At 34.3% G+C, this 21961-nt stretch overlaps 1 protein-coding gene across 1 annotated transcript in view; it reads left to right on the top strand.

The window, feature by feature from the left end:
* CCDC141 (coiled-coil domain containing 141) overlaps nucleotides 1-20209 on the top strand; it is a 51607-nt gene extending 31398 nt beyond the window's left edge. The window contains exons 17-24 of the mRNA XM_009996324.1: nucleotides 696-845; nucleotides 6581-6721; nucleotides 8247-8435; nucleotides 10085-10268; nucleotides 11391-11500; nucleotides 13280-13387; nucleotides 17210-18096; nucleotides 19945-20209. Of these exons, the coding sequence (XP_009994626.1) occupies nucleotides 696-845; nucleotides 6581-6721; nucleotides 8247-8435; nucleotides 10085-10268; nucleotides 11391-11500; nucleotides 13280-13387; nucleotides 17210-18096; nucleotides 19945-20209 (2034 nt within the window). The remainder of the gene's footprint in view (nucleotides 1-695; nucleotides 846-6580; nucleotides 6722-8246; nucleotides 8436-10084; nucleotides 10269-11390; nucleotides 11501-13279; nucleotides 13388-17209; nucleotides 18097-19944) is intronic.
* The last annotated feature ends 1752 nt before the right edge of the window (nucleotides 20210-21961 follow it).

The raw sequence follows: 21961 nt of genomic DNA, 5'->3' as shown, positions 1-21961 counted from the left end.
AACCGCTCTGGAAAAGACTGACATAGATTGGAAACTGGGAGGAAATTAATATTAAAATATCAATACTTTTTGTACTCAAGTATTTTTTGTGCAGTTCAAGGCCCTGTTGGTGATTTCTTGAATGCTGTATCTATATATTGGACTCCTGCTATTTTGTAAAGTCTGTTTTGTGTGTTTATTTGTCTATAAAGAAAGGATAACAAAAGACCAAAAGGGAAATATAGTAGTATTGGTACTTTATTAGTGGATTCTAGACTGATTTGCATAGCAGAATGGATATAATTTAGATAGGACTTGTTTATTTAGGACAGGTTTGTCATTCTCCTGGTTTTTACTAAGGAGAAAGCAGATGATATGCTGACCCGTATAGATTTTCCACATTGCCAGCCTGCTTTTCAGTCTCCATAAATTGATTGAAAGCAGAAAGGAGCTAATCTCTCAGTTCTAAAGGCCTAGAGTAGGCCACAAAGTCTTTGCTCAAGAAGTCACCACGTGTGAGTTATGACTCTGATCCAGAACTGCTCCTCAGACTGCTAGTGACTGAAGCTGCTATACCTTGTTACAATGGAGTTGTAATAGTTTACTGTAGCCCATTGTGACTGACTATGCATGTTCTGCCTCAAAATGATTTTATTTTTAGATTGGCTAAATCAATACTATTCTTGAGTTTGTAAGTTTGTCTATCCACTGTATAGAGTTGCTTGAATGTTTCTGTGAAGAATCTGAAGCAGGAACTTGCTAGATTTGAGTGTGATAGCATTAACTGGAGCTCCAAAGCTGATAAATACGAGGAAGAACTCTCACAGTGTTTTCAACACTGCACCACTCAAGAGGAGATAAATGAGGTAAAACCCAACACATTATATGACTGTGAAAGGGGCTCTTGTGTTCTGTATTGCATGTTACTGTTTATCTTTCTCCTGAATGCTTCATAAACATATAGAAAACTTGATTTTCATTTACTAACAGCCTTTGGTCCACAGAGCAGCGATAATAATATGGTCCATAATTGTGCAGTTCAGGATTATAGCAAGTTGTTGGGTTGGCAATAAAGTGCTTTCACTGTACTAAGAGGACTTTCAGCTCTGTCAGCTTCATCTGAAATACATGAGTCTTCATATTTCCTTCTTATGAAGCTAAAGTTTCAAACAAAAGTAGAATTCATATATATTGCAGCTGTAAGGCTATTAGAAAGAACTTTCAGTCTTTTAATTAAAAGTTCAGAGTAATTTACTACTTAACAATTGGTTTATTTTTTTTTTAAACCCAAGATATGATACTTTAAAAACTGCTAGAAGTAAAGGAAATGTTCTTTTGTATACTAATATTAAAATTTAGCATTCTGGAACTTAGGAAAAATTACTTAGTTAATATGAGTATTAATATAGCATTGTAGTTGGCCAAGTAAAATTCCACTAACATCATAGCAGGTTGCACTGATGTCTCAACAAAAATTAATTTTGGAAAAACATTCCATAGAATGAATTTTCTCAGAATGATCCATTAAGAGGCATCAGTCTCCTGTGCTGTAACTTCTTGGTAGGAAACAGTAAGAGCAGCAGGTGGTATAGAAGAAGCACCCTGGCAGAGGGAACCATGCTGCAGAAGAGAATGAAAGCAAGAAGAACCTAAAAAAATGAGTCCCATTATGCTTTGCAGTGGCATGGGAGAAACAGAATATTTGAGGTTTGCACTAAAGTGTTCTAGTTTTTACTGAAAGCCCCTCAAATTTGCTGGAGAAAAGGGAAATGTTCATTGAATAGCCTGTATGTAAGGCTGGCAATTTTCAAAGACAGTGGTATATTAAATGAATCTCTTGTTTTTGTCCAGTGAGGATGAGATTATATAATGAGGGCAGGAGAATGTGACTGCTTTCTAAGAATTATTATTCTATTTTTATTACTTGTTATACTTCCAGTGAGAGCAGGAAAAAACCAATCTTACTTTCATTCTTGAACTGAAATGAAAAGTATGTCAGTGACACGTGTTATTCACCGCATGCCCTATATTGCAAAAATGTAACATTTTAGGTTCTCCTAGTTAGTGGACACCCTCTGCAAAATAATCACATAGCATATTTTCAATTACAATGTCAGTTATTTATTTACTCTGCTAAAAAGTTGAGAATGCCATGTTGGCTGGTTAAATTAAAACCTGTCATCCCCAGACCTGATTGAATCTTGAATGTAAACTAGCTGAAATACACTAATTAGTTGCATGGACACCTTTTTCTTTGGATTCCTTTTCTACTAGCGGTTAGCATAGAAGATATTTCCTAAACAGATACTTGGCTAATGTACCTGTATATTCATTAATCCACTGCCATTTTTATTATATTTTTTAATTATGTAGTTAAAGCTAATTCATTTAGGGATCAAGAAACCAGCCTCTGAACTACTTTGAGAATGTTAAATTTTGAGTATTCACTTCGGTATTTAAAGTTCCATTAGTTTTAACATCAGAAATTAGCCTGAGTATTGCTAATGTGTAGCAGACCTGTCTGAAATAGTGATTTCTTTACCATCTACTATGTCTAAGCAATTAAATATTTCATGTGCCAGCAGGAAGCAGCAGCTGTTCATAGCTGTCATATGGTAAAAAGCCAGCCACATAATTTAGTAGTGATTTACCAGTGTACAGAGCAAACTTTAAATCTGACTGGAAATATTCAGAATTCTACTGTAAATACTTAATTTACATTTAATGTGCTGAATGTAAGTGTGTGAATAAAGCATACGAGCGAGGGCATTGGTGATTAGGACTCACTGGTGATTGAAAATATACTTAGAGGACTTGGCCACCTCCCTGCATTTATAACATAACAGTGCTTCTATAAGAAGCATGGGAACAAATACTGACATTTACATCCAAGGATATACAATGTGAGTTTTGAAACAGTCTTGGAGTGGAGAAGACTAAAAGGCATGCCTTTTGTGTGCTTTCTGTAATTTAAAGAGCATTTGCAAAGGTCATATAAGGGATTTTGCGCTCTACATCTTTGAATGGTATGAAGAAAAGCCATATGTATTTTGAGATCTATTTGGGCTTCCTCTTTCAGTAACTTGCTTGGGCAGCAGCCTCTGCACTGCCTTACATGAGTCTCTCTTTATGAAACTAGCTTAATACTATACTCAATCTGTTTGTGTGATTATAATTGATACAGTTATTTACATAAGGCAACTTTTGCAATGAAGCAGCCTTTTCCTTAAAAATTACATTTATGCATATCTGCACAAAACTTGCAACAGAAGAGTAACATCCTGAAGTAGGTTCTCAGCTCTCCCCAGTCATAGCACTTCTATCCTCTTCATCATGTCAATGTTTATGCACTCATGGTGGTACTTAGCACGTTTCTCAGCTTGTAATTTATTTGGAATGCTGTCCCAGAATTAATAATTAATGACTTGAACAGCACTTTTTCTTACCTTCCATTTTCTGGCTGGCTTTGCTTTGGTCTGTAATTTAATTTTTGCCACTTTGCAAATGTATTTTCAGCAACCTGCTTTTGTGGGTTATTTTGATTGTTAGTGCTAGTAAATTTTTTTATGGGAAAGGGAAGGGTAAGTGGCTAGCAACACTGAAATACCTCCTAGAGTGGCTTAGACAGGAATCAAAGCATTTTACTTGAGTTGTACTGTTAACAAAATCATGTTTAGAGCAGCTTTATAACTTGATTTTTCTATGTATTTTTAAGCTGCGTCATAAAGCAGAGGAATTGTAGCTAACTCAAGCCCCTCCTCTCCACAATCATTCTCCACCCCTGACAGGCCAACTATAGTTAGGAACAGCTGCCTGACTAATGACTATGACACAATGGATGCATTACAAAGTTCCATTAACATTTGGGCTGAAGTCACTGAAGTGTATTGGGGTGTATAGTTCCTTTAGTATTTCTCATCTAATTTTGCAGAAAATTAAGGAAAACTGATATGTGTTTAGATTTCTAAAAATTGATGGCTGTATGTCATCCTGGGTGCAACTGTTGGTGATAACTGGAGTTGTACATCACCTCTCAAACTGCATGTACACAAGTCTGAGCTGAATCTGGTTTTTCCACTGAGGCTGAAAGAGAAGACTGACAGCAGCTGCAGACCTTTGACACATGAGCCATCATATCTGAAACAAGGCGATCTAATTTCACATACTGCTATGAGGAGAGCTCCTGGTCTTCTAAATGATCACTAGCATGTGTACGTGCATAAGCCAGTGAAATAAACTAAAATAAACTCTTGCTCATCTCTTCCTCAAAATTAAACCAGCAAGTAAAGCTCTCATGTTCTGAATGCAGAATATCATTCTGCTGAAGTGGTTTTATTAAGAGAGCTTTTTGATAGATTATATTATTCTTTGTACTTATAAAAGTACGAAGAGGTTAAACTAATTGAATATCACAATGCTGATGATAGAATTCCCTTCCTTTCCATTACAGTGAGTGAAAACCATCTGTCTATTCACTGCTGAAATAGTTTAGCAACATCCCACTAGATGAAATGAAAATGAAGAATATATCCCTTGATGTATTGATGTTAGTTTGTAGTAGTAGTTGTTATTATCATTATTAATTTACTGGCTGTTCCAATAACAGGAACTGCAAAGTGAGCATTCATCACATCTTGGATTCTTTGGCAGGAACAGGGACAGGGCAAAGTCTGTAGGACTTTTAATATTAAAAAAGCCTCTAATATGTTAACCAAATATCAAACTGTGTGTGTGGTCTGAACTTGTTTCCACTGGTCAACTAAGTTAAGCTCTTTTCATTTCTGTGGCAGGAGGAACAGACCATAAAAGCATTAGAACTGCTGCATTATTTTTAGTTCAGTTCCTTTAGATAAATGTAAGTTTAAACAATTTATTCTACGTTCCCCTAAAAGCAAAAGATTGTTAACTCAAAGAGTATGAAATTTTCAAAAATAATATTCCAGTTTATATTCTTCCATTTCAAATTTTATGAATTAATTATAAGTAATTTGAAAATGTGATAATGGGATTGCAGTTTAATTGCAATTAAGTTGCAAGTAAAATAGTATTTTTTTTTAGGTACTAGAAGCATGTTTTAAGCAGGTTTTTTACTTGTTTAGTTCTTATATCTGCTGCTTAAAGTCGTTAAAAACTGACTGCAATATCTAAAAAGATTTTTTTGCAGTTGCAAAATAAAACTGAAAATGACAGCTTTCAGAGAAAATATATTGAAAAAAATATACTTAAAATAGTCTTTTAAAGATAACTTGGCTGCCTCTGCATGTTGTACTTATTTGTATAACTACTAGTGCAAACAATGACGTGTAGTTTATTAAGAGCACACTTGCAAGAGGTAATTAAAGCATGCAGGTAATTGTCATTGGGAAAAAATAATAAAGAGAATATATCAATCCTATATTACGACTAGTTCCTATGATAAATGAACAGTATTTAAAAAGTTATGTTATTACATGACGCTTTTTTGATATGTACTAAACTCATTCTAGTAAACTAGCAATGCATCTGATCCATAGGTATAAAAATGAAAGTGTATCTACCTAGAGCTTGATCAGTGTCATTCCAGTAATTCTGGATTTTAAAATACTTTGTGGATTGAAAAAAATTAGCTACACTCCATCGAAGGCGCAAAAGAGTTTTACAGCAAATTTAGGATAACTGAATTTAGTAGTAGTTAGCTCACGTAAGTCCATCTGCAAAGTCTTAAAAGGCATGGAAGCCTTATAATCAGAACTAGTAGTTCATCCTGTTTTATATTATTGTAAGAATAATTTCCCCTGATATTGAGCTTGCTGCGCCATGTCAGTGCTAGCTGGTAATAATACTCTCACATGGAACCAGATCTTTCTAGCTGTTGTTGTGCAAGGTTTTCTTTGTGTTAAAATCTTTCTGCTACCATACTTGTAGAAGAGTTACTCGAAAGTCAGGTACTCATGTAGTCTACATTCTAATCCTGCAAAGAGCTGGATTCATCTTTGTATGCTGTGAATAATCATACTATGATGTTTGGACTAGGACTGTGTATAGAATTAAGCTGCTGTGTAACTTCCTTTTAGAAGCAGGGCTTCTGAAAATGGACAGGAAAAAACCCCAAGAAAAATAGAGTATGACTTAAACTAAGTGTTGTATTGTAGGAGAAAAGTACTATGAATAAATACAAATCTACTTGCCCAGCCCCAGTAAACAATGTTTTTTCTGGAAACTAAGGATGGGTATACATTTGTATGGCTACCATTTCCACTGCATAGGCTGGACTATGTGAAGGACATCTGCCTCTAGTTAATGTCAATGAAACCTCTTAGACAGGATGTTTTAATAGATACTCTGAGCAAGGATGTCATCTTTTGCCTCAATTCTTTCACTTCTGGATATAATACTCAGTATTCAGAATGCAAAAAAACCTTGTTTTAGTAAGATAATGATTTCCCACTACTGGACAGTGATTATCAGGAAATAACATTGCTTTATGAGATGGCACAGTATTAGTAATTTCTGTATTACATTTTCAGTGTTTAGATTCTAGTCTATTAAACAGCTCCTGAAAAAACCTAAATTGAAGTGTGCTGGTTTATTTTTACTAACAAATATTCTTACTCTGTTTTAGTTCAGAGAATCATTTAAGGATCTCAAAAAGAAATTCAACAATTTGAAGTTTAACTATATGAAGAAAACAGAAAGAGCTCGAAATTTGAAAGTACTTAAAATACAGATTCAGCAAGTTGATACATATGCAGAGAAAATACAGGTAATATTAATCAGAAATTCTTACTTCAAAGACTCCAATAACCTTTTTAGTTGCCAGTCAGAACTAGCACTTTTGTTTTGCTTGCCCTGACAGATTGTTCTTTCACAACTTTTTTCTTCAAAATTTCAGTAGCTTCTATGGTTTTATTTTTGCTATTTCTCTTGCTGTCATTAAGTATTTCTTTTCCTTTTTTTTCTTTTTCTTCTTTTTTTTTTTTTTTTTTTGCTTGGCAATTTCACCCACAAATCTAAGTTTAAGTCACAGAATCATTGAGGTTGAAAAGGATGTCCGGAGATCATCTGGTCAAAAGTTCTTCCTCAGAGCAGGGTAAACTACAAAAGGTTGCTGTATGTCACATCCAGTTGAGTTTTGTATGTCTCCAAAGGTGAGACTCCACAACCTCTGTGGGCAAGCTGTTCCACCCTCAGAGTGGAAGCAGTGATCTGTTTGGGGTTTTTTTGATTAAGCAGAATTTCCTGTATTTCATTTGGGTCCCTTGCCTCATGTCTTTTCACTAAACACCACTGAGATAGGTCTGGTTCTGTTTTCTTTGCTCCCTCTCATCATATTTTTGTACACATTTATAAGATCCACTTTTGAGCCTTCCTTTCTCCAGACTGAAAAATCCCTGCTCTCTCTCTCTTCTTTTATGCCACATGCTTAGTCAGTCAGTCATGTCTGTGCCCCTTTGCTCAATTTGCTCCAGTATGTCCAGGTATTTCTTATACCTGGTACAAAGTGGAAACAGGACTCCAGATGTAGCCTCACTAATGCTATGTAGAAGGGAACAATCATCTCTGACCTGCTGGCAACATTCTTCCTACTGGTGTATATTCTTACTAGTGTGTATATAGACAGTTAATTAAATACTTTTATATTTCAAACCAAACAGCAATCAAGGACCACTTTTTTTGCATACCTTGTAAAACAGCTAGCCCACTGAAGTCTTGATCAACTGGCAAGACCAGTGTTCCCTGAATATAAAATGCATATATGTATACCACTTTATCCTTAAATTTACAGGTCATATTTATACTAGACATCATAAAGTACTACTATAAATACTTGTTCCCCTTGGTCTTTGTAATTATGTTAGATTGTCACTGATGTTGCTTACATCAGATTCTGAAGAAATATGTTAGTATTCTAGGGTATATATAACTGTGATGCTTAACTGGACTTGTATTTGGTCAAAGATTCCAAAGGCTTAGTAGTATTTTTTCCTTTCCTGATAAAATTATATTTATTTTGCTTAAGATTCTATGTTTTATTACTGCAGATATTAGTTTATTTTTAAGCTGAATGCTGCAACTCAATTCCATCTTTTAGAATTATAATTGAAATGGATTTTAATTAGTATTGTAGAGTTTCCGTTAATTTTTGAAAAAGCAACTTGTACTGACTATGTTTAAAACACAGGCCAAGAAACAGGTTTGTGTGCTTTTTTGTTTTTTTTTTGTTTTTTTTTCCTAAATGTAGAAATATTTTTGTCATGGTATTTAACATTGCTATGTATTTTAAACAGATTCTTAAAAAGAAGATGGATAATTTAGAGAAGAAAGTCGTTGGCTCTGTAGCAAATGAACTTAATGTTAGAGTCTTCTTGGGGTCAATCGGTGACTTACAAAAACAGCTGAATGACTTTAGCAGAGTTGTGGAGGATTACAAGCAAAATCTGGATCTCGTGGAGCATCTACAACAGATGATGGAAGAGGTACTCGTAAACCTGGGATTCTCACTGTGGTTGTAATAATGATCCAGGACTGGGGCAGATAAAAGTGCTTATAGTTACATCAGTGAAAACCTGTGGGTTCCAAAAAATAGTAGCCCCCCAGTACCAGCTTGCGACAACTGGTAAAAAGATGTATTTGTCCTCTATTTTTTAATTTGTAACTTTATGGAGAAATGGGGAAAAAAACATATAATATGACAAAATTCTTGCTCTGCTATGTGTACAACTGGGGTTTCGACCTCATATGACTTTCACAGAGATTCACCATATCTGATGATACTTATTAGTTGATTTTCTCTAAGTATATTCTGAGGCAACACAGAAGGTACCATAAGGCCCTTTTTGATAGCTGTCAAACCACAAGAACCAGGTAATCACAATACTTGCTTGGTTAGTTGTCAGGGAGAGCTGTCTGTGTGGTATATCATGTCTTTAATGGAAATGTAAAATATACAGTACTTTTAAAGCAATCTATTTTTAAAATGTTTAATTGTTAAGTATGTGTTGGGGTTTTATTTTGTTGGGTTTGAATTTTTTTTTACTTTTTTGTTTGTTTGTTTTCTAAACTGCAGTCAGTCTTTTTGGATACTTCTGTAACTTTATTGTGTCTGAAGACTACATCATGCATTGCCTTTTTTTAAAAGAAAAAAAAAGTTTGCAACAGTATTTTCCTTCTTGCCACATTGTGTTAGTGCATCTGTTGTGAGGCAAGCACATTCTAGTCATCATTCTTTATTTTTAGCAATAGCATTCTTGATATCTCCAGAATTATTTAAATGCATGACTAATATATTCTTTTAATGATGGATCACAGCACTAAGGTTTTGTTTAAAAGCTAGTTTCAGTGTCTGGTGATACAATCAATGGGTCATTTGGTATATTGTTAGCAAAGCAATTTGTTACCATTTACTGTGCATTTATGTTTTTAAACTCCTTCCTTACTTTGAGGGAAATTATTTCCTAGAGCTAAAATTTCAGATAGTTTTTCTTGACTCAGTGTAAAGTATCACCTTTTACTCAATTGTTTTTTTCAGCAGATAGACAGTCTTAAATTCTGACTTTAATGGAAATTAAAAATGGTGAATATGAACTGCTTGATGTATTGATGCAATATGGATGATACTCAGTGAACATCAGATTCTATCATCTGAGTTTTGTTAACAAAAGCCATTTACTTAAGGGTATGTTCTAAAACCCATTATTGGCAATTGGAAGAGTCCTGACACCTTTATTAGCTGCTGAGACCAAAAACTCTACTCTTAGAATAAATAAAAGCAACCTTGCTGTCCTTAAGGGGTATAACCGTGGCCATGAAACAAAGTTTGTGAAATTAGTAAGGTGCCATACAAGGTGGAAAGAACTGAGGAGTATAACATATGTTTGCAGACTAATAACCTCACCATACTTGTAAAATGAGTGTGGATCTAGTGCTTAAAGAAAATTCGACAGGTATTAATGTTTGAAGCAGCATTGGTAATGAACTGATGTTTTTCAGGTTAAATTAAAAACAGAACATTTAAAACGTACTGTATGCCACTGATAATGGAAGGTCTGAGAGTAGTCCAGTATATTCTACAAAAGCTTGAACTGCTGGTAATAATTTATCATAATGCAATGGTTTTATTCCCCAGTGTCAATATTGGTTTGAAGATGTGAGTGCAACAGTCATTAGGGTTGGCAAGTACTCTGCAGAATGCAAAACAAGACAAGCAATAGAGACTCTCTACAAGCAATTCAATAAGTTTATTGAGCCTACAGTGCCTCAACAAGAAGAAAAAATTCAGCAGATTATAGACCTCGCTGAACGGTTATATGGTGAGGAACTATATGTTAATATACTGTGGGGAAAATAATACAAACTCAGGACAGGAAGAAGCAGATTCCTAGATTTTTTCTTTTAAGAAGAAAATCCCATGAAGTATTGAGTGGAAGAGATGAAGGATTTTAGAACAAATATTTAAAATATAAAATTATTAAAGTACTCAACAGTCTGGTTGTTACTTGGTTTTCTGTATACAGCCTGAGTTCACCTTGAAATGAGTGAAAATGTCCTTGCAACATTTATGAGCTTGGAATTAAGACTTCATGGCTTAGGCTATCCCGTAACAGGCAAGCCTTTGAAGCCCAAGTACGTTACAGTCATGTACCTCAGTGCTGAGTGAATTTTTACATTAACACTGTGAACAATTAATGGTGTATGATTGCCAACTTCTTAAGCATTTTCTTAACAAAAAAAAATGTAGGTTCTTTTTTAAATATTGTATTTGCAATTGTATTGATTTGGAACATTGTTGACCAAAAAGAATGAAGATTAACAAACTTAAGGTTTTGCTTTTTTTGTCTCATGCTTGTAATGTTTATATACTCATTGAAGTTATATTATACAAAGTTAAGGTGACCATTCAGATGTGCAAGGATACTGTGTAGCCTATCAATCAACATAGTAAATCTGAAAAAATTCAACAGCTCAAAGAAGCTGACAGAATGGATTCTTGACACCCGCTGGTTAGGAACACTGGGAGAAAGAAGCTGATTTATGTTTTTTTAAGTAATTTAATGTGAAAAAGCTTCTGCATCCTGTCTTTGCATTGTATTTTTTATAATGGGGATCTAAATGCCTGCTAGCCATATAGTAAGGCAACTAGTTTAGGAGACACGTTGAGGTCAGCATCTTTTAAAGCAGTATCACTTAACAAGACAGAAGTAATTTTGTTCAAGGAGAAGCCTAGCAGAAGCTCTGCAGCAACTGAGGGCCCATCTCAAGTAAGCTAGTGGGAGGAGGGAAAGCACATTGCCACAAAATCTCAGAACTCCTTCAGCAAAACAAGAAACAGAAACATTCAATTATTATAATATATAGCAGTTGCAAAGTACGTTGATTGTTACACATATGTTTGATGCATTCTGTTCTACTTTTGTGTTGTTTTACCTTTGTAGGTATTGCAGAAGGGAAGAAGTATGTTGAAAAAGCCATATTAAAGTACAAAGAAGTCATTACTTCTGTTGATGGGTTGTGTAGATCTCTGAGAGAACTCAAGGAGATGAAGGTATTTATTTATTTATTTATTTATTTATTTTTAGTCTGGAGACTATTGCATCTGAATCAGTTTAGGATTAGTGCCTGGATCAGTACTTTTAGTGTGAAGCATTTCTTGTTCACTTTTCTGTTAACTTTGGTAATGATTGCGAAGAATCAACAAAATGCTACTTGTTCTTGCACAGAACATACTTTTTCTCAACTTCTTTCAGAACTGTTACTGTTCTCAATTAAATTAACCTTTAGGGGAAAATGTCACCATTTCTTCTAGTATCTAGGCAAATGTTTTTTTAATAGATTTCTTCTTCCTTTGGTGCTGGAATACAGGGCACTGGTAGATCTACAAAATGCCAAAAAACCTAGCTGGGCTCCCTGTTGGAAAAATTATCCCAAAAAACCAAGTTGTGTTAAAACCAAAGTAATTTAATTTAGAAAAGCAGGGTTTCTAACATAAATATGAAAGAGAACAGCAGTATTTTATTTTCATATTCTGATAAGCTTCTTTAAGTGTAAATAAGTATAATGTATTAATGAGGGATAATTATGGAAGACAGTTGAGAAGGCTAGATTTCTGCAGTAAAGACTCTGCCTACTTCATCCCTGGCTCTGAAAGTAATAACTAAAAAAATCTACCACATGCAGTAGCAGCTGATGGGTTAATTGTTCTGTGAAGCTGGAATAGTTAAAATGCTTAAATATCCTGCTCTTGTTGATTTGGAATGGTTTTTCACTTCTCTTTGATGAAATTTTACTAGAAACTGATGAACGCTCAAATTATCTATTAACATATTTAGCAGCAGTAAGAGATGCCAAAACCAGAAATAAGTTCCTAAAGTCATTCGGTAATTAGAAGGAAGGCTTTGCCTTGCAGTGTATCCATTATGGAACTTCAATATAAATGCCAATTTGGTTTTTCAAAGTTCTCCCAATCCATGTACTAATAAATGGTGTTTGGTGCAGGACAGTAGCCTCAGGTTCTGTCAGAACATGACTTTGATCTTTTTTGCTAGCTTAACAAGAGAAATGGAATTTCAAAATAAGTGTAATATTTTACTTTTGCTAATTTTGCTAATTGTAAAGTTATCTTTCTTTAGTTGAGTTTTTTTGAGAACACTTTACACAGAACCATTCATAAACTGTTTACTGTTTACTTTAGCATTTACTTTGAGTAATAATTTTAAGAAAGTCAGTCAAAAGGAATATTATAATAACTAATTTTCTGCAATAGAGAGTACTTCTGCAACTTTTTTTCCATTAAAAGGTATTTTTTATAAAATATATTGTTCTGAGACTTCAAACCTAACGTTCTTATAGAATATTTCCAGAATATCTGAGTAGTTGATGTGTGTATCTAATGAAGAATAAATCATTCAGCAAATTCTGTGAAAAGAAAAAAGGTTCCAAGAATATGGAATGCCATGACTATGGATTAATTTTCACTTCCTGTCCTTTTAAAAGTGTAACAAATTAAGATAAAATACTATGTTATGCAATCTTTGCTGACTTTACATGGCCGTTGGATGTCAGAAGAAACAGCTCTTGGATCTTTCCCTGCTTCAGAAAAGACTCCATCAGCTTTGAAAAATGGTGGCATTACTTGTCCAGGAATGAACAAATCAGATTTTGCTGCCTGTTTTTCCATAAGCAATTTACACTTGTGCTGATGACAAGTTTTAGATAAATTTCAGTTTGGTTGTTTTTCTACTGTTGTATAGAGCTTAAGCCAGTGTGTAGCTAACCTTTGCTACCTTCTATTGTGTATTAAATTGATTTTCTTTTCACGTGGCAGAAAGATGAGTTTTCTGAGGAGTTGGTTACTGTTCAAAAAGAGGAAAGAAATGGTCAAGAGGCATGTGAAGCTGTTATTAAAGATAAATCAGAGGAACAAAAGCAGCAGGTTAGGTTTTATTTTTTTTGCACTAGAAGTCTGTTTCTTTGGGTGCTAGTGTAGTTTTGGTCATTTATCTTTCAATTTTTTTCTAGTTATTTCTTCACCCTCTATATATTTCACATGATCTTTCCTATAATTGTATTTTTTTTTCCCCCCTTCTGTTTACAGGATATATTTTTGTTTTCTAAAAAAATACTATTTTCATAATCTTGTACCAATTTTCCTTTGGTCCTATTGCCACAGTGTTTTAAATGTAGACGTCCTCTTTGTGACTATTCCTTCTTCCTCACAGGAAAATACTCTCTGCAGTCCTTTGCAGTAAGACCTAAGGGAACATACGAAGTAACAGAGGAGACTGCTGTTAGTATTTTCCAGAGCTCTAATATTAATATATGCCCTAGAGAAAATCTATGAAAGTATTTAATTTCTAAGTAATATTCTATGAGAGAAGCCTTATAGCTCAGAATTTGAACTAAATAACAGTGGAAACTATGGTGCTTTGTTGAATCATGAAGGTATTAATCAGGAAAAAAAAAGTGTGTGTTAACCATTTTTCTTTCAGATGGAATCAGATAATTTGCCTACAAGTACAAAATGCATTGCTGAGAAGAGAAACAGTACTCTATCTCCTACCAATTCTGAACAGGTATCTGCTCTTCATGTTGTTTTTAGGCTTTTTGTCTGTGTTTTTTGTTGTTTGTTTTGAGCGTTTTTTTGGTGTTGTGTGGGGTTTTTTTGTTTTGTTTAGTTCTTTTTTTAATCAAATGGCTCAAAGGAATTTTACTCTAATTCATTTCTTCTCCTAAGTAACACATATTGTTATAGATTGGTGGGCTTAGACTGTCTTTTTCATTTACAATATTGCAAAAATTCAATGCAAAACAAGCACAGACTTGCTTCATTTTTGCACTAGTGTTAATAACAGGAAAGAAGTCATGGCAAAAACATGACGGGACACAACTACTGCTGTCAGCAGTTCAGTATGACATGTCATAGATAATCTGCTGTACTGTTGGTACAACACTATGCATCAACTAAGTAACAGAACTCACCATCAAGTAGTAGTCTTCACTCTCACCTTAAAATGCTTAAGTTAAATTTTTAGTTGCCAAAATTCTGTGCAGCAGAGATCATTAATAAGTTCCAAAGTATGGATTGCATAATGAAGACGGTGCACAAAGGGAAATTAGATGGTGAAAGACTGGATATGGCTTTAGAATGATAAAAATCCTAGCAGGCAAGCATGATCTATTAATGAATATACAATAATGACTATGAAAGGTTCCAAATTATCAGTGAATAAATGTAATCTTAGAAATACAGGCAATACAAAATCAGACCTACATTTTAAAAGATTAATTCCTTTAGTGTAAAGAACATTTTGAAGCTTGGGGATTCTCAATGTAAATAATTTACTATATTAAATACTCTGGCAAGTTTTAATAGGTGATAATATACTTAAGTCTTTAGGAAGGTGGGATACATTGGTAATTGATTTAAAGCTCAAAATTGTCCATTTTTAGCTGATAGCATAGACCAATAATAAAATACATTAAATTGTGATGTTTTATAGAAATTCAACTAATATTAGCATTTTGTTCAGTATAACACAATGTCCTGTAATCTGATGAGCCAAAATTGAGCCTGGTTAATGTTATTACCTCCATTTCAAGTCATTGGGAGTTCCATTGTTGACTTGAAGCCTAGATTTCACTAGAAATTTTTGTGACTGTTCCAAAGAGCCACCCTCAGAAGAATCACCTCACCCAGCAGATGTCCATATCCCTTTTTCTTATTTTGCTAGGCCATAGCTTTGTCAGCCCTTGTCAGACTGTGCCTCAGCTGCCAAGAGGAGAAGTCAAGGATATGCGAAACAGCAAACATCAGATGTGAAGTGTGGTGGCTCTGATGCCTCCACCCTTTTCATCACTTCATACTTCAATTAGAGAAGTGGCAAGTTCTTCTTACTAGAGCTATTTGGTCTTCCTTTTCCATCCTTTTTAAAGAAAGACCTGGCCCATCTCCAGCCCCTGGTCTAGTGGGCCAACAATTTCTAATTTTGTCTATACTTCTGCAAGCTAGTTTTGCAGTATTAATTTTCTACAGTAATAAATATCACCCTCTAAAAAGTGACCTAAACCTTCTCATGGTCCATTCATTCTCCAGAATGAATCCAGGCCATTGATTTTGCTCAGACAGTAGGGACATGGTTTTGAGAAATATTAACCTTTTTTTTTAAAAAAATAATCTGCTCAGAATTTAACATTTTAAAGAATTTTACAGCTTTTTATTGTTTATTAATAATTGGTTTATTCAATTTTTTGTTAGTGTAAGTCAGACCAAACCAGCTTGAATTTGCTTTTGGATTGTCTGTTTAAACTTCTTTGAAGAAAGACTTGCAAATTTGGTCAGGCTTAAAAGTGAGAGTTACTTAAAGCAATGCTGATAAGTTTAAAAAAACTGGATGTCAGTCAAATTTGTAACCTCCCAAAAAATAATTAATCCCTAAAAATAACAATTTCTTAGGAAAAGTTTGCAGTTAGCTAGAACTCCAATTAAAAAAAATAAATAATATGTGCTAGAAGGAAGAAGTTGTTCAGTATTTGTGAGTGGTGGAAAGGGGAAAAATTGACATATTTCATCAAATTGGAATGTCAATTATAATTTATCATGTCTATATCCATGATATATTCATACTCAAAGACACTTTGGGCATCAGAGTTCTTCAGGGGGATGTTTGTGGAAAACACATATAATACGCAAACTTGAGCTTCATCTTAAAGCTGAATGGAATTAATTTGTTGCTTTTGTGCACCGATGATTAGGTTATATTTAGAGTAATTCAGTGATGAGAAAGTGGAAATTAATGTCTTGCTGCAATTTTGTACTGGATACTGCCAAAGAGACCTGGTTTATTTGAGTGAATAGTTTATAGGTGATAGAAATATTGCTTAATATATTATTACATATTTTTGTATAGAACCCAACAAGGAGGGAATAACATAAGAAAAAATTATGAACACCTTTGCTGAGAGCCCTGGCACAAATTAAACAGGCCTGAATATGTGATTACACAGTTACATAAAACTAGGAGGCAGATAAGTAATTGATAAATCAGATAATATCTTTGATACTTCGTGATTAAAATCAGTGCGCTCATGCCATGTCCACTACTTTATGAAACATGATGAGAGGGATTTTTTTTTAAATTCTGCATCCAGGGTAATACACAAAAAAGATATTTTCTGTAAGTGGTCAGGCAAGATAGTGGAACAGCTGGAAATCAATGAGGGAAAAATGAAGTTTTTAGAAAGTACCTTAAAGATGTTTATTTAATTCTATAAATCTTGAACATGACCAGTGACTCTCTTTCTCAAAGAATCAAAGTCCAGCAAATTGGCTGTTAATGTACTTTTATTGCTGTGTAACTGTTTCCCATTTCAATGTAATTAAGCCACCTCCACCTTCCCATTGCAAGTGTTCTTATAAATAGCACCTACAGGAAATCCACACGTTGTCCTCTGTTTCTAGAAAGAGGTACTTTTTCTTTTATTGTTACTATTATAATAAATGTTTATGCATATTTATAGTAATAACTGCTAGAATCTATCCGAAGTTTTAAATTCCATCTGGCTCCAGAAAAATTTTTCAGAGGAATTATCCTTTTTTCATGTTTCCTCCTGCTTCTCAAAATATATTAACCTTAATTAGAAGAAATACTTCAAATACTGTTGCTAGCTTCTGCATGAAAAGGGAGTACACAGAATGATAACTCATTCTCTGTTTTTCTTCTTCTTTCACTTCTCTTCTTTCCCCTCCTAATTTAAGGAGAGGAATAATTTGGCTGATATTCCAATTATCTGTCCAGCTGGTGAGGATCTTGTTTCACAGGATACAGAGCTGTCATCTTCAGCCAAAGAGGATAGTTTACAGACTGAATTCCTGGCAGAAGAAATAGCCTCCGGAGATGAATATGAGTGTACATCACCTGATGATATCTCTTTGCCACCGCTTTCTGAAACACCAGAATCCAACCTCTTGCATTCTGAAACAGAGCTAGAAGAGCAGCGCTGTTGTAGCTCTCCTAGTCTGCATGTCAGTTCCTATAGTTTGCAAATGCAGAAAACCACCAGTATTAATAAAATGATGGAAGCATCTGATCTCTTAACAAATTCTGCTTATGCTTATGCTACAAATAAGAGAACAGTAAGCCCATCAGATGAGTTTCAGAAGTTTTGTGGCTCTTCACCAGATTCTGGTCCAAAAGTCAGACAAGTATCTCCTTTGACTTGTAGCTTACAAAGGATATCTGATGCTAGCACTGCATCCAGCACTGTAAATGCAAAACCAGTATATAGCTTGGTGAATGAAGTGTGCAAAACACATTTGAAACACCTTGAACTTTGTGAAAGCATGACAGAAACGCAGAAACAATTGCATGACTTGAATAACTGTACTAAAACCCAGCACAGGCTGCATGCTTTGCCTGGTGCATTCTCAGGTTTCGTGTTTCAATCAGACGCCACAAGAAGCTGTCAGAGAGAGACGATCACCCGAGAAGAGATTAAAAGTTCAACAGAAAAGAGCAGCATGGCCAGCCTAACTGGACAGGCGCCTAATTTCTCCCAGCTTCTCTCTAACAAAACCGTCATGGAAGGTTCTCCAGTAACTTTGGAAGTAGAAGTAACGGGATTTCCAGAGCCTACACTGACATGGTGGGTAGCTTATAATGAGAAGTAGTAAGTACACCTTTTAGCAAGACACCTGGAACCACTTATAACCGAACTAATTAATCTCTAGACTTAGAATCCTTTCTCCTCCATACTTCTGCATGACTCTCACCTTCAAAATTGCTTTTGAAAATTAGCCTACTTGACATAATCTCTCTACTTAATTTTATGAATAATGAGAGCATCAAACTACTGCAAGCATATCCAATGTTTTTAAGCAAATACATGATACAGTTTTAGTTTTCTGGAATATGACATTCTTCTTATATACTTTTTCAAAAACCTACACACTATAGGTTTACCACAAGTAAATTCACCTGCATTTTCTCAGGATCTCGGCTCTATATATGGATGGCCAGTCATTTGTGCACACACTGAAAAATTTATATAGACACTACATATACATAGAAACAGACATTTCTATATATGTGATAGTTGAGAACTGGAGAAAATATGCAAGTTAAAAAAGCCCCAAACCTAAGAGACAAAGTTTTATATTTTGTATTTTTGTGCACTCTCTTATCTCTCTCTGAATTGCTGTGTGTCTGATTAGATTACTTTATAATGCATTTGTGAGAAATTCAGATGACTTAATATAGACACCTTTTAAGCTTACTTTTTAGAAATAACCTACCAAAAGGGAATAGGGAGTAATGGAGAGGCAGGATTTTGTTACTTCTCCTCTATGTGTTGGCATAGTTTTCTAAAATCTTACTTTATTTGCCATTTCTCCACTTATTTTATTAGACTTTCACAGTGGAGGGCTTTCTTTTTTTTTTGTATTAGAATTAGATATGCCTCTTATTGAAAATGTTTTGATGTTATGATTATAATTATACATGTAAAGAATTAAGCAAACTATAAGCTTTTAGTAAGCTGAATTTTCTTCTACGGCACTGAGAAAAATACTGGACACTGCAACCTTGCTGCTATACTGTGTTGGTATCAATAAAGTTACTTTGTTTTAAATCCCAGTATTCTACAGTTCAAGAAGTATTGTTGGTGAAACGAGGTACCTTCAATTTTGTTTTATCATAAGAAAGCATTAATTTAGTTCAAATATTTATAGTGTTGGTATATAGTCTTTTAAATAATAACATTCAACTGAAAGCATTTTATGAATTAGAAATGTATGAAAACAGAAAAGTGGGGTTTATTAGTTAAAAATTCAACAATACGGTGTATTATGTACTGATGTAGACATTTTATTAGATATACATATAGAAAAATATTTCTACATAGCTTATGCTGAAATGTCACAAGGCAAGAGCCAGAATTTTCCCTCACTTCCAATATGTAAATCAGGAGTCAATACCAGTACATGATGACAGATCCTCAAGTGTTAGAATATGACACCAGTTCTCTGAAATAACTCTTGATGCATTGTTTTGTCTTGTTTGATTACGTGAAATAAGTAACTAACTGTGCTTTAAATGGAATTTCCATGTTCAAAAAGTTTGTATGCTACTTATGCATCTTAAGAGTGTACTCATGAGTTGAACATGAATTGACTTAATACCTTACTAGCAAAAATGTTTCAGCACAAAACTGAGGGCCCAGGTCACTCTCTCCAATACTGAAGTGAATTAACTGTGACTTGTCCATTGAAAATAATTTTCAGAACCACATTTCTAGTATTGAGAATGTATTACCTAGCAATTTGATTTGTTTAAATATTCATCAATATTTACGTATATCTTAAAACCAGGGAATAAGAGCACAGCAGTGAGCTCTTTCTGTCAGTGTAATGCTCTAGAGGTTGTCTGAATTCGTGAAGTTCTGCTTGATGTATGGTGTTGTAAATCTGACTTGAAAACTGACTCTCTACTTCAGGTACAAGAAGGGCCAGAAACTGACTGCAGATGAGCACTTAAAGCTTTTACAAAAGGAGACAAAGCATACTTTGTTCATTCAGAAGGTGTGTGATAAAGATGCTGGCCTCTATGTTGTTCGGGCTAAAAATTTGAACGGCACTATCTCATCAAGTGCTATTCTCCAAGTGAAAGGTAACAGGCCACCTATTACAAGAATAGACTGGGTAATGCTGTGTGTCATCTATATTACCATCTTACTAATGTACTGGCTATTCACAAAATAAATATTTATTGACTGCACTGGAATTATCACATGCTAAGACAACATTACATTTATTTTCTTACGTTGCATCTTTCACTATCTGTACCAAACCACTTCTATATGTCACTTGATATATTGCTTGTTTCTTTTGTACCAGTATTATGTGCTTATTTTCCTTTCCTATAGTGATGTTGAGATAAAAAAAGTTACAAAGATTCTCTCTAATTTGAGGCAGAGTTTTGCTTTCTAAAATGTTTGCTTTACAAAATGCTTGAAACAATTTTAATGGTTATAGGTATTAAATGTTAAGATACACCCAGGTAGAGTGCTAAGATCACCATATATTTTAGGATGTTTCTTTTGGGGAGAGGATGCGAAAGTATTGGAAAGTTTCTTAAATGTTGAATGTATTCTTTCCAACTACATTTGAAAAAAAAATAAATATTTGTAGGTTAAAGCTTCTTAGTAAAAGAAATCATACCTTTCATGATTGCTCTGGCATAGATCAGGCTTTAATCTCTCAGCTCAGCAGATGGTCTCCTCAAATGAAAGCTGCATTAGTTCCAATAGAGTTGTGATGGTCTGCACAATAAAGATTGACCCAGAATCATCAGAACTTGTGTAAGTGGAACCAAGCATACAGTAGACCAAAAATCCCAAATGTTTACAAAATGAGATTTTCCAACATACCAGTCTGCTCAGGTGCTTGTGATACCTTATCTGGCTTCTTATAAAATTAAAGATATAAATATTTCTAATAATCCACTATATCATTAGCATAAGACAAGAAAGAATAGTTTGTGAAGTGAGCATTTGTGCATGTTTGAAATTTTTCATACACTGATTTAGAACAGAATCAAGAAAAATGAGAAAATACTCAAAAGTCTATTCACACACACAAAATTGTTCTATTTCTATCAAATAAAATTCTCCTCCAATTTTACAGCAGTAAGTCCAAACCAGAGCTCTGTTCACCTGTATAAGACATTTGCTTCCTGACAAGGACAACGACAAGTATTCTTGTATTTTTTCACTTAAATATTTGTTAGTAGTGATGTAACTGTGCCGGTGAAGTATTTCATTTATAAATCCTCAGATGTGACTTTAGTTCCAGTACTTACTGCAGTTTTATGGTAAAAACAATTGACAGACAGCTATATGATTTTTCCTGCATCATTTGCAGCTTCCGTGTTGCAGTCGCATTGGTGTGGAAAATACATAGGAAAGAAACACTTTCTTGTACATAATTTGCCAAACTGAAGTCTTTTACTGTGTAGTGTACTATGAGCAAAATGTACCTTGCAGGTTGCCAGAGGGCAGTGAGATTGATGACTGATGTTACATATTTTGGTCCAGTGACTGCAACTTTATTAAAATTCCTATAACTTTGAAACAGGAAAAGTACTCAAGAGAACATAACCTCACAGCAATAGAGAGAGAGCAGGAGGAGGAGGTGTTGAGCAGATGGGGGAGCAAATTAAATTCGAACTAAGATGGGTATTATCCTTAATGAATAAGAATTCTCTCAGGTATAAATATCACATTTTCTTGAAGTGTACTCTCCATTTCACAATAAAGCTAATTTTAATAATTAATATTATTTTGAGTGTTTCAATTTTCATAAAGATAAAATTCAATTAAGTACTTTTCTGCCTTTGTGACTTCAGGTATGCTTGTTATAAATATACAGCAAAGAACCTATGTGAGCATGTTGACTTGGCTAAGTGGTACATTAACCAATATTGTGGTAAGAACAAACCAAAATGCCTCTCCT

This window comes from Chaetura pelagica, unplaced genomic scaffold (genome assembly GCF_000747805.2).
Source record: "Chaetura pelagica isolate M959 unplaced genomic scaffold, ChaPel_1.0 scaffold3, whole genome shotgun sequence".
NCBI classification, from domain to species: Eukaryota; Metazoa; Chordata; class Aves; order Apodiformes; family Apodidae; genus Chaetura; species Chaetura pelagica.
This window is presented reverse-complemented; position numbering and strand designations above follow the sequence as displayed.